The 12,336-nt window shown below is 43.8% G+C and overlaps 6 protein-coding genes across 6 annotated transcripts; 3 read left to right on the top strand and 3 right to left on the bottom strand.

Moving 5' to 3' along the window:
* Window positions 1–427: 427 nt before the first annotated feature.
* On the bottom strand, window positions 428–1,260 carry EAF02_002391 (uncharacterized protein). The gene is made up of 3 exons (XM_038898439.1): window positions 1,124–1,260; window positions 711–1,037; window positions 428–650 (listed from the first exon to the last, which is right to left on the bottom strand). Exons 1-3 carry the CDS (start codon window positions 1,133–1,135, stop codon window positions 564–566), a joined length of 426 nt encoding a protein of 141 aa, XP_038762131.1. The 5' UTR covers window positions 1,136–1,260; the 3' UTR covers window positions 428–563.
* Window positions 1,261–1,395: 135 nt separating this feature from the next.
* EAF02_002390 (uncharacterized protein) lies at window positions 1,396–3,199 on the top strand. The gene is made up of 2 exons (XM_038898438.1): window positions 1,396–1,615; window positions 1,668–3,199. Exons 1-2 carry the CDS (start codon window positions 1,524–1,526, stop codon window positions 2,920–2,922), a joined length of 1,347 nt encoding a protein of 448 aa, XP_038762130.1. The 5' UTR covers window positions 1,396–1,523; the 3' UTR covers window positions 2,923–3,199.
* A 254-nt stretch (window positions 3,200–3,453) lies between these two features.
* On the bottom strand, window positions 3,454–4,977 carry EAF02_002389 (uncharacterized protein; the record flags this gene model as incomplete). Its single annotated transcript, XM_038898437.1, has 1 exon — window positions 3,454–4,977. One exon carries the CDS (start codon window positions 4,975–4,977, stop codon window positions 3,454–3,456), a length of 1,524 nt encoding a protein of 507 aa, XP_038762129.1.
* A 680-nt stretch (window positions 4,978–5,657) lies between these two features.
* On the top strand, window positions 5,658–6,563 carry EAF02_002388 (uncharacterized protein; the record flags this gene model as incomplete). Its single annotated transcript, XM_038898436.1, has 4 exons — window positions 5,658–5,843; window positions 5,897–5,950; window positions 6,018–6,409; window positions 6,467–6,563. The coding sequence occupies 4 exons, from the start codon at window positions 5,658–5,660 to the stop codon at window positions 6,561–6,563; spliced, it is 729 nt and encodes a 242-aa protein (XP_038762128.1).
* A 450-nt stretch (window positions 6,564–7,013) lies between these two features.
* On the top strand, window positions 7,014–8,351 carry EAF02_002387 (uncharacterized protein; the record flags this gene model as incomplete). The annotated part of the gene is made up of 1 exon (XM_038898435.1): window positions 7,014–8,351. One exon carries the CDS (start codon window positions 7,014–7,016, stop codon window positions 8,349–8,351), a length of 1,338 nt encoding a protein of 445 aa, XP_038762127.1.
* A 974-nt stretch (window positions 8,352–9,325) lies between these two features.
* Window positions 9,326–10,439, bottom strand: EAF02_002386 (uncharacterized protein; the record flags this gene model as incomplete). Its single annotated transcript, XM_038898434.1, has 3 exons — window positions 9,326–10,156; window positions 10,257–10,354; window positions 10,412–10,439. 3 exons carry the CDS (start codon window positions 10,437–10,439, stop codon window positions 9,326–9,328), a joined length of 957 nt encoding a protein of 318 aa, XP_038762126.1.
* Between the last annotated feature and the right edge of the window lie 1,897 nt (window positions 10,440–12,336).

Genomic DNA, 12,336 nt, shown 5'->3' with positions numbered 1-12,336 from the left:
AGCTTGCATTTTATAATTCACAGTCTTGCTATCATTAGCAGATTTTGACGCCGGCTTTATCGTATCATACCTGCCTAACCATTCAAACTGAGTTAGAAGGAAGGAGCCAGATCGCACATCATGAAAACTCCAGAAATTAGAGTTTCGTCTTTTCTTCTTTTCGCACTTTCGTCCTTTAGGTTTTGCAGACTTCCATCCTCCCTGTACTGGAGTCAAACACGAGAAGTGAAAGGTCCATTCGAAGAATACTTCACTTGAAACTGTGCGTGGTGAACTGCATGGAGTGAGGAACAAGTATCGAGGGAACATACTTCTTGAATGTCTAGGAATCCAACTGCTATCCCGAATTTTAATATTTGATGAACCCCTTCAAATCATTGTGTCCCATTATAGATAAGTGGACCTCTTTTTCTTTCCAGTTCAAAATCATCTATTCACTCCCATATGTCACAATAGTCAGTTATGCGGAGTAACTTCAGTAATAGATGTGATTAAACAAATTGATATTGTGAAATTGGTATTGTAAACTTTTGAGATGATGTACAGCGCAAACAATGCAAAGGCTAGTTTTTGGAAAGAGCATTGAGCATCGTCAATATCTCGGATTTACTATCTCCAGCAACAGCTTTCCCATTGCTCCAATCCACAGTCTGTTCAAACATTAGTAAAAAGATCATTCCATGAGATACATTTCACGGCAAGGAACATACCAGAGGTCTTTGGAAGCTATCTTCATTGGCTTTGATCTTCCTTACGGCGTCTGCTTCATCCTTTGCACCTGTAACAATACTGCCAACCTTTGATACACCAATATATTCCAGAATGCTCTTGAGTTGATCTGGGGTAGGTGCAGATTCGGTGACTTCCAATTCGAACTCTTGTCTCTTTGGGTTGGTCTGAGCAGAGTGGTCGCTAGCTTGATCCTCCGTCGCGGATTCAGTAGCATTGGCAGAAGCTTGCTTCAAAAGAGTATGAACTCTTACTGAAGCTGGAGAGCTTGCCTTGTGAAAGAGAGTAATCACATCGAGAGTTTTATGCTATGGATTAACGATGTCAGTAAATGTCTAATAATAATGATCTGCCATCAAGAATTGAGGTCCATAAGAGCTTTAATCAAACTTACGAATCGAAACATTTTGACTGATGTGTATTATTATGTTGATTGGTATTATTGTCAACGTTTTTAGATGCTGTTGTTTGACGTCGTCGAAATCTTGAAGCTTTGAAAGTTAAGATGACGTTGACCGTGTTGACCTTGTGTGGCTTTCCCCTCCGTACCGTGCTATCAGAAATAAATCCTTGGTGAATCCTTGATCCCTGCCATTTCTACGCAGTAAATTTTGTGTTTTGTACCATAGCAACGAGGACTTTTGATTTGTCGCGTAGAAGACGTGAGACTTTAAAATCCTAAAGAATTCGAGAACACCACAAATTTATCTCCTCACGCATTCCAGATAATACCAGTCTTTTTTTGAGACACATCACATTCTTCTCCCTTGCTTTACCTAGGTAAATATTACATAATGCCGCCATTGATATTACACAATGTTCCAGAGGAGGAGTGTTATGTAGGTGAAGATGGTATTAAAAGACCTTATGCTATGCTATTCCCTGGGTAAGCTTTTCCCCGTCCATACGATGGAAGGTTATCAATCTGATTCGAGTAGAAATGATGGAAATCCAGCCGCGGCAAGAGTTCGAAGAACCGTTCCAGAGACAGGATCCTTTGGTAAATCGACAAGACGATCTCGATCAAGAACTGGCACACCAGCTTTGAAAAAGGAGGATCCGACCTTGGCAGCTGCAGACGCAATCTTTGCTGCCACTTTTGCAAGGAGAGCAGCGGCGACATCAGACTCGGGACCACCTCAGCGCAAATCTTCGATACCATCTTCATTGTCGCAAACCAATATTCGAGATAACAATGCTTTAGTAGCTATTGATGGAAATGCGGGCCAATCTTCGAGATTTGTACACAAGGAGCCTACAGAGGTTATACTACGAGGTTTCACGCCAGAGCATCAATGGGCAGCTATTGCAGAATATGAAAGAATTGCTGGCCACATATGTGAGGATTATCCTCGCGATGCACCTCTAGATCAACGAAGATACAAAACCGACCTCCGAGATCCTGTTGTTCTGCGAAGACGTCCGATGACTATAGAAGAAAAAGCAAAAGCTTTGAAATATGCTGGCGGGAAGCACTGGATTAAAATCACGTTCGAATCCGCGGAAGCAGCAGATGCAGCGATAGAAGCCTCTCCACAAGCAGTACTGGGTTATTTTGTTCACGCTGAACTCTATCGCGGTGCGCCACCAGCAAAAGATGAGCTTGGAGTTTCTACAGTAACATCAGAAAGATCATCTCGTCTCAATTCTAATAGACACCGCTTCGATCCTGGACCATTCCTTCCAGGCGCCGAACGTCCACTTCAACAATCCGGTCTACCCCGTTCCTGGACTACTCCTGAAATGTCGCAAATTAGTCGAAACGTACACTTTGAAGATCGCGCTCTATCTCCTGAAGGCTCTCAAGCTACCAGTCATACAATCGATACTACTACGTTAACGACATCTACAGTCACAGGTGGTAACCTTGCCCTTCAACAACGGCCGTCTTCTGCAGGTTCTGCCACTCCCGAGGCACCTTCCCTTTACTGTCGCAAAATCCCAACAGCTCAACGACTGCAACTTCTTCCTGCCGATCAGGCCCTACTCCCTCAAAAATCGTACACACAGCAAGTTTTGTCCAACATACCATTATTAAATTGGTTCAGTGCGGATATTATAGGGGACACAGTGCCAAGAACAGAGACGGGCGAATTCGATTGGGCAAAAGCGAGTCTTTATTGGAGGATGATCTACTGGTTCGACACATACCTAGGGATTTTTGGAGTTGTGGGAGGAGAGAAAGATGATTAGAGTTGATTATATGGAGAACTTTTAATGGAGAAACGGATTGTCGAGAGTGACATCTTGGAAGGCGAAGACGAAGCAGATTAGGTTGTTTTGGAGAAGCTATGAGACTATACCCGAGATTGCGCGAAAAATTACAGACGAAGAGCGTAGATGGCACAGAAATGTAATAAATGACCGGCCAACCAATTGGGTATGGATGATGGGGTGACTGAGGGAAAGGAGTTTTGGCGCGAGACTTTTCCCGGCGAATATAGCATGAAAGTTTATTTTGTCATTCTGTCAATCATCAAATATGAAACTACTACTCACAGCTCTCCCTTTCTACTTTGTTCTTCTTAAACTTGTCAGCATACCTCCAAATCGTCTCATACACAATTTTTATATAACTCCTTCCCAGATCCCAAACCGAAACCGAATACCCCGATACCCATATCCCCGTATACGCATGCCAGAAAGAGAAAAAAATGATAACAAAATTGGTCTAGAGGGGTATTAGTACGCTTGAGGCTATGCTATAATCCACGTGCTAAACATTTAAACATAAAATCTATCGTTCCATTCTCGCTCTCTTCTGTCTTCATCGTGCTCAGACTCGGTTTCTGGTGATGAAATTCGCTCGTCTCCGCGGATGGTACCCTCTGAGTGCATACTGCTGGTCTCGTGTGACATCTCTTCTCGAGTATCTGCTGATGATACTGCGTGGGTCAATGTCTGCATCCCCGTCTCCGTTTCTGCAAATATTTCCGGCGAGGAAATTGGTGACGGGACTTGCGAATCTAGGATAGTCTCGTCTTTAAAGATCTCGGGTGTGACAGAGCCGAAAGCTTCGAATCTGGATCTCTCGCTATATTCTTCTCTGGGAGATGGAAGTTGGCTAGGAATCTGACTAGGCGGAGGCAACTCGAGTGGATCTAGGCTTCGTTCGATGGTCTCTGGACTAAAGGGTCTTACGCCTCGGGAGCGGTTCAGAATCCTGGTGTCTCGCTCGGAGAATATTGATCCGCTATCTATATCACGATCTGCGACTGCAGCTAGTGACTGGTAATGATTGTTGTCAACAAGGAGACTATCGCTACGCTTGTGGTTCACCTTTTTATGGGGCGCATCGGTAGTGGGCTGCGTGGCATCTACAAGGATTGATTTTTGTGGCAGAATGCTGAAAATCTTGGATGGGCTACCATTTGAGTCTGTGTTCGTGGAAGGGGGTTCCGATGAGAAGAGATCTTGACCGTGTTCGAGTAGATCTTCGAGACCACCTCCTGTCCAACCTTTTCGTGCCAGGGCTTCAAATATTTCCACCTCTGCGCGGACGAGAGAGGAACTAGCTTCGACCACCTTGGTGCTCACATCTTGACAGTCCCTCAATAATGCTCTTGAATGTTCACCGTGTAGTGTTGTAAGACCATCAAGTCTTGTAGTCAATTCCACCAGATGCCCTCGGAACCCTCGCACGTCTCGCTTCCTCTGCTTGTGTAGTTTTAGCCCTTCCTTCTCCATTTTTTGTATTTCTTTGCTCCTGTTCTTCACTTCCTTCCGATATGAGACCTCCTCTTCCTCTATTTGCCTACCCCAATTGTCTAGTTCATGCAGCAAAGGCACCTCAAATGATCGGTATACACATTCTGAAAGTATTTGCTGATGGTTCGCTATCAACTGGTGTACCCCACTAGCCGACATCAGGTTGTCTCCAGTACAATTCCCTTTTGCAGTAAAACTGTTGCTGAGACTGCCACCAGGGGGAGCTAAGGCTTCGGATCTTGCTTCTTTTAATCGTGCACATGTTTCTAGAGCACTACCAAAAGCGGATGCAGAAGAGCTCAGCTCTGCGAGTGCTAGTCGATAGCTTTTGGCGGTGCTAATGAGTTCAGAATAGGCGATTTGGGAAAGTTCCAGGTCGGCTTTCGTAAGGACGGCGTGGGGTGGATGAGGAGCTGGTGGAGGTGGAAGCGCAAGGGAAAATGTGGATGCGAGGGGAAGTGTGGAAGCATATGAATAAGTTGGAGATCCGGGGAGGGGACGTTGCGAGGGGGATCGTGGTCGAGATGTCGGTGGTGCCATGATTAAATCCGCTTTGTTTACAAATTCGAAGTGAAGCTTGAAGGGAGTAGTTGGAAGCTCAGGCACATCCAAGTATTATGAGAGGCCTACAGAATATCGAAGCCGCACAATAGAACATTCAACAATTCAAAATATTATTAACATAGTATTTTAGAAGTTATGCGCGTGTTGACGACCAATAAAACAAGATAGTTTTTGATAAAGATACCTACCGAGTATTAATATTCAAGATAAGAGACATGCAAGGATTTGCTCAACAGTGGGTGCAGGGGTTCACGAGAGGGTAAAAATCTTGAATTTGAGGAAAGCTTCTGCGCAATTGCTTCAAATGCTTCGAGACTTGGTAAAATTATCTATTTTGAATCATGTAATTATATTGTAGGTTTTTATCGAAATTCAATGATGTTCGAATTAATTGTGAATTCTCCCATTCAATTTTAGAAGAGTTTCACGAATCCGTGCACCACTATTGACTTAATACTTTTAGCGCGATAAGGCGGGGAGAGCAAAGCTCGGAGAGTTACTTTAATTGCTAAACACAAACAATCTGAACTAACCTCCTCTCTAACTTTTTTTATTTGCAGATCCAAAAAAAACATAGAAGCACATCTTTGTGATACCTCTTGATATTTTAAACACCTTCTTTCTATACAAGATCTGCAACGTTCACAATTCACAAAATGCCTCCACCATCAGCTCTCACTATCCCCGCAGTCACAAAGCACACTGCAACTGTCATCATGGCCCATGGTCTTGGTGATAGTGGTGCTGGATGGGTTTCGCTCGCAGAGAATTGGCGTCGTCGCCAAAAGTTCCAAGAAGTCAAATTCATATTTCCAAATGCGCCTGCCATCCCCATCTCAGTCGTATGATAAGCCGACCATCTTCAGAGAAATCTTCCAGCTAATAAATCATTCAGAACTTTGGCATGACTATGCCAGGTTGGTATGATATCGTAAGACGCACTGATTCCGTTCGTCTTTGCAATTATACTTCACCCTTGTTTTACAGAAGGATTTCGCTGACCACTTTTAATGAAGACAACCTTTAGTGACCTCCAGGCCGAGCAAGATGAGACTGGAATTCGACGTTCCCAAGCTTACTTCCATTCGCTCATCAAATCCGAAATAGAAGATAGCAAGATTCCATCCAATCGCATTGTGCTCGGCGGTTTTTCCCAAGGAGGCGCAATGTCTATTTTCTCCGGTATTACATGTCCAACACAACTCGGAGGTATCTTTGGTCTGAGTAGTTATCTGTTATTACATAACAAGCTTCGAGAAATTTTGGGCCCAAATGGAGGCTCCAACAAGCAGACCAAAATCTGGATGGGCCATGGAGATTCTGATCCTCTTGTTAAACCGGAATGGGGTATCAAGACGGCAGAGGTGCTACGTGATGAAGGCTATGATGTTGAATTGAAAATGTATCCGTAAGTGCAATGCTAAGATTCGTTCTTTTACAAGGGTTTGTGCTAACTCTGTCAAAGAGGTCTTGAGCATTCAGCCGATGTTTCGGAGATTGAGGATCTTGAACAGTACCTCATCGGGAGAATTCCACCAGTTGGGGATAAAGAGAGTCTATGACTAGAAGAAGCCAACCTCAAAACACCTTACAATTTAGCGGTGCTAGTGTGCTTCTTCCTAGTAACATTCATGGCTTGGCGCTGGTTGCAGAGAAGGGGAAATGAGAGGACGGGAGATACCAGGACAGAATAATTTCAATTAAATTTTCCCGATTCGGAACGTGAATAGGTCGCCAATACAGCCGCAGGACGGGTTTTAATAGATAGAGTGTTTGAAATTTGGTTAGCGTGTCAAATGCAACACTTCTCTTTCCTCGAATCGTTGTTATTGTGTCGTTTCAATTTCCATCCAAGCTCAACTTCTAGGACAAAGGAATCTGTTTTTGGAAAGCCGACTTTTCTTTGATGTCAAAGATCCTTGGCACGTTGATGCTTCGAAAACTGTTTCCTGAGCTTCCAGTTCGCTGAATGACATTGACCCTAAAATGTATCAACTAAACACAGAAGCATAATGGCACAACCTGGAGCACTTGCATTTGACACGGCTGCAGTGATATACATTAAAGCCCTCCGGAAGAAGAACATAACTATTCGCCGCAATAAATGGAGAGCCGACCCTGGTTTTAATCATGATAATCACAATTTTGAGGGGCACATTGCAACCGGTGGATTCGGTGTTGTTCTAAAGGTCGTCAATTCAGAAACGAAAAAGCCCTACGCCTTGAAGCTCCAGTGGAATCTCGGCAAATTCGAATTGGATCTTCCAGAGGGTGCTCTTATACCACCTCTCACGCCCAGCAGCGAAGCCACCAAGAGTTCTTCTCAATCGGTCGAAAGACTAAGTCTCCGCGCGAAGCGGGATTCCGAAACGAGAATCTATCTCCGCTTCATCAGAGGCGGGCATCCGCACATATGCAATCTCGAAGCATTCGTTCAATACGTACCTGAATACGGTTATGACAAACCTGTTCTGGGACTCTATTTCGAATACTGCGATGCGGGTAGCTTAACGAGCTTGGCGAAAGGATTTCGCACTCATCGTGTCAAACCGCCAGAATTATTCATCTGGCAGATCTTCTATGAGTTGGTGAGCGCGGTTGCGTTTCTGCATAATGAACATCCGGATTATAATACGACGAGTCAACATAAAGGGCGCGATGTGATTTTTCAGAATGATATGCAATCGGGGAATGTATTTCTGCAATGGGGACCCGATCGAGAAACCGGATATCCGCACGTGAAGATTGGGGATTTTGGGGTTGCGTTTACGCAGCCTCCAGGGGGTCACGTCCCTAATCTCGAGGAATATGATGAGCCGAATCCGGATGATGAAGACTGGGAACCGCATGATAGGAAGAAGAAGGGCGAGGTTTGGTGGTTGGCCGCAGTGGTGTACGAGTTAGCTCGTACCGGCGTGATTCTTGGGACGCTGGATAAGGAGAGAGGGAAATTGCTGAATGTTGATCCGATTGAGAGTCATCTGAGTGGGGATCTGGATCGAATGCTCAGGGGAACGCTAACAGCCGAAGTCGATCAGAGACCTTTCTCTGGAGAACTTTATCACAAGCTTAAAGGTGCTTATGAGGGTCGGGTAGGATTAATGTATAGAAAATTACCCGATTGGGCGGGAAAAGAGGTTCTACAGCATACGTTTGATGAAAACCGAATGAAGAATCTGGATGCAGGAGCACTCGAGGTTGAAATGGCGGAGAAGGAAAATGCAGATGCTATCAAGAGAATTGAAGGCGAAATGATGGAAGCGTGGATAGAGGCTCACACTACAGATGAGATAGAGAAGCTTGATGAAGAGGGAGTTATGGCAGAGATGGAAATTCAGTTCCATGAGTAAGCAGTGAAATTAGCAGAAGAGAGGCGGGTAAAAGCTTTAGCTGAAGCTGGAGTTGGAGCCAGGAAAAAATAGGGTTTGATGATTATGGATATCTTTGAGAATATCCTAGAGCATTGGGCAAAATTAAACGAATCGATCTAACTTTCTCGACTATATCTCACTCTCATCTGGGTGTTTCCTGTTACAATTCTTCACACAACTTAAAAAGATTCACACAAAATTCTTGATAGCCAAGGTTGCAACCCTGTTTGGTGGGCTTTCAGTATTGAAAAAAAAAATTTGGTTGATGCAATGCCTGGTTTCGAGTGGAGATAATGTTCACTTGGTTTTCAAGACTCAAATTCAGTTTATCAAGTAAAATCTTTTGGAAATTGAGAACCTATCATCCACGAACTACATACACTTCATAGTACTGGATGCTTCATAAGCAGGTAGTACCCTATAAGGGACAATTAGCTATGTTCATACCTGGAACTTCTTGGAGCATATGTGCTTGAAATATCACCCCTCCCTCCGCCTTTTTTCATCAATTATAAAAACATATCTCAGAATCCTGTACTCTGCAAACCTGTAACCCATGGAAATCTTCAAACTAAAATGAGAAAACCGAAAGGAGAAAAAATTATCAATTAATTAATACTCGTATATACAAAGATTCTTGCGCCTGGATATCTCCCACTAAGTCTAGCTGATCCTTCTTTGCCATACTCTATTCATGATCGAGCTTTCGATTATATACCCGAGAGTGTCCTCGGCCAATCACTTGAGTCAGATCCTCGCTAGCTGTGCTAGGCACCTATATAAAGTCGTCTCTTAGTGAAAAGATGAGCAGGATTTGTAATTCCTGATTCTGTCAGATATTCATGAGAATATCAGAAATTATCTGATGGCTGAAAACAATCCCTGAATGTTGTCTCCTGAAGTCAACCCTAGTCAGGGGAAAATCTTGACATCGAAGTAATTATCCAAGGTATTTAGGCGTATAAAAAGTGAGCGGCCAAAACTAAAAGAAACACGGTACTAATCGAAGGGTTATGAAATCTTCGGTCGGAGGCTGATTTGGAAGAGGCCATGCTATTGCTGATGCCCATAGTTGTGCTGGTGTTTTGGGTACTAGTGGAGCTGGCGCTGAAACTGCTACCAGTGCTTGTACCAGTACTCGCTGCAACCGCCGTCTGAAGGGCCAGCGTGACGTTGGTGGAAATTGGAGAATCTATCCACCCATTTTTCTGTACCTGCTGAATTCCAGCGAACCATGCTTTCGCCATTTGCTGATATCCATAATCTGTTGGATGAAGTCCATCTACCAAATCATTCACAGTGACATAGTCCATCATGTTGACTGTGGAAACCTTTTGGCCAGCGGCAACTTTAGATGCAACGATATCGGGTATCTTGGAATTGAAAGCGACCATTGCGGCATTTACGGTAGTATTTGAAGCGGGGGTAAGCTGAGCAACTATGAGAGTAACATTCGGAACTGCAGAAGTAATCTCATCGATGAGTCCACTGAGTCGCTCTGGAGCTGTAGTAACATTGTTGAAATTGTTCATGTCGTTCGTACCGGCCATAAGCAAAACCAGGTTTGGATCCTCGGGAAGAGATAACTTCGCATATTCAGCAATTTCTGAGATGATGGCTCCCGGATGACCCTCATTGAAATTGTCACTCATGTTGCCCGCTCGGACCGAGCCCACATATTGAACGGTGTTTCCAGCAGATGTGAGTAGATCGCGAAGGCCAAGGCGAAAGCCATTCCCATCACTAGATAAAAAGCCATAGGTTATCGAGTTGCCGAGAGCTTGCTACGATAGTCAGCATGCGTAGTGGTTAGAGACAAAGAAATCAAAGGCTCAAGTCGAAAGTGTCTGCACCATGACCAAGATCTTAAGCAGGGGGGCTTACAATTCTGAGGCTGTTTTCAGATCTCGTGACATTAGATATTGTGTCATTGGATCTCGTGCTATTGTACCCGCGAGTGTTTACATTGGGAAAGATTAATGCTGTAGAAGCCTTAGTCAGAAAGAAATGAAAGTGGGTGTCGATGCAGATAAACATACCATTAGTGCATGAAAGTAAAATGCCCATGCATATGTTAGCATAAAGAAGGAAATGCATCTGTACCGCAAATGCAACAAAACGAGATGGGAAAACGGGGAAGCCATCGTCACTTTCGACGGGGTACCACTGTCTTTATGTGGTAACGACAGACGCTTGGGGGACATTTTTTCAACGAGGGGTGTTCCACATCATCGATACGTATTGCGCAGCCTAGATGCAGCCAAACGTTCAAACAGGGATGGATTGATCAGACGGCCTATTGAAGGTCTAAACACTAGAGCAAATGTGAAGCAATTGTAACCTTCATGGATAAAAGGTATTCTATTTCGTGAGAATGATTCTGCCTCTCGTGAACCCCGCTGTGACCGACAAAAATCTATAGTCATGAGGTACAAGCCCATGCTTCAAGTGATTGCTGACATTTAAAGCGCGTAAAAGAGGCTATGGTTTGATGTAGGAATCAAACGTCGTCTCATTAGAAACACCGAGCACCGTGCAGATGTATTTTTTCTGGAGAGGTTTCCACAGATTTCGTAGATAAATCTCAACGGTCGGGTGATTCCGAGTAAACACGAAGCCTGCATCCATGTGGTGTTGTTTGATCAGTGAAGAGCTTGGATTAGGCTAATTGCTAATACTACCAAGACCGGAGGTGGTGTGGCCTTCAAGCGTGGCGCGAATGAAGCCGGAGCCTTTTTACATATCACGTGGATTGCCCGGACATTTGTTTTTGGAGAATGAAATTCAATGTTGTGAAGCTTGGGAAAAATTCAGAATATAACTAACACAAAAATACCAGACAATCTATTGAAACTTTCTATCTACTCTATTTGATTAAGCTCTCTGGAAGAAATTTTGTTTCAAACTCAATTTAACTAAATGGCCCCCCGCATACATCGTCCATTGTCCTTCAATTATCGTGACTTGAAACCCTTCACCAGCTCTCGGACCTTTTCGAAACAAATCAAGATGGTTCTTCAAAAATTTGATTGCGTATAAACTTTCTTTCTTGTTTGCATCTATGTGAATGAGATGAGATATCCCTCATCACCACCAAGTCGAGGCGTACGCGTGGCATACAATGCGTATCTCTGAGGTAGGTTGAGATACGATAGCTTTCAATGTCAGGAAGTAGGCTTCATTGAAACAAACAATTGTATCTTTCAGACACGACGTGCGTTGGGATTTATCGGAATGCTGTAGAACTGATCCGGAATATAGTTTGTGTAGAGATGCGGAGAAGAATCCAATATTTGAGGTCCCAGTGTTCTCATCCTTCACAGTCGTCTGATGGTTGAAAGTTCCAGTACGGATAGAAGTTTGCCATAATAAGCGAAACAAGACAAATTTTTATCGAAATGTCCACGCCACCCCCTTCATCTCTGAAGCAAAGCATACGACTTGCAATTGCACTCAGTTGTCTTGGCAGGATTACACCGATCCATCACCTCCCTTGCCAACTGATTCAAAAACCCTTGGACGGTATCCAAGAACTCTTCTCTCTGTACCAGAAACGAACCCGAAACACTTCGATTGGAACTTGAAATGTCTTTATCCGATACTCTCCTGATGACGAATTGATTTAGGCGACGAAGGTTCCTCCGTAATGGATAGAGATTCTTCTCCAACATTTTTCGAAGATCACTCGAATTCCCCCTATTCGATTGAAAACATTGTAAGCTAAAGGAGAGACCAATTTGTAATCGACGTAAGTGTCCGTTTGCGCAGCTAGTCTCCACACAAGATTTTAAGATGTTGGCAATCTTTGAGTGAGAGTAGCTGTTGATTTGAATCGTGAGATCCAGGGTGTGTACGTATTGAAAAGCTGGGGGCGGCTTGATGAATGTGTAGCCCAAGAATCGAATACCATAATTGCTGATTGATGTCCGATAAGGTAGGAAACAGTAAAGTTCGTTCAAGACTT

Source organism: Botrytis sinoallii (assembly GCF_014898435.1).
Source record: "Botrytis sinoallii strain Bc 23 chromosome Unknown BSIN_003, whole genome shotgun sequence".
In the NCBI taxonomy this organism is placed as follows: Eukaryota; Fungi; Ascomycota; class Leotiomycetes; order Helotiales; family Sclerotiniaceae; genus Botrytis; species Botrytis sinoallii.
The sequence above is the reverse complement of the archived record's forward strand: the minus strand, read 5'-3'. Positions and strand labels throughout refer to the sequence as shown.

Excerpts from the sequence above, each read along its gene's own strand:
- EAF02_002391 (XM_038898439.1), bottom strand. Across the intron at positions 651-710 it reads ATAGCTTCCAAAGACCTCTG|ACTGTGGATTGGAGCAATGG; the intron begins GTATGTTCCTTG and ends ATGTTTGAACAG.
- EAF02_002390 (XM_038898438.1), top strand. The coding sequence starts at position 1,524 with ATGCCGCCATTGATATTACACAATGTTCCAGAGGAGGAGTGTTATGTA. Across the intron at positions 1,616-1,667 it reads TATGCTATGCTATTCCCTGG|AAATGATGGAAATCCAGCCG; the intron begins GTAAGCTTTTCC and ends TGATTCGAGTAG.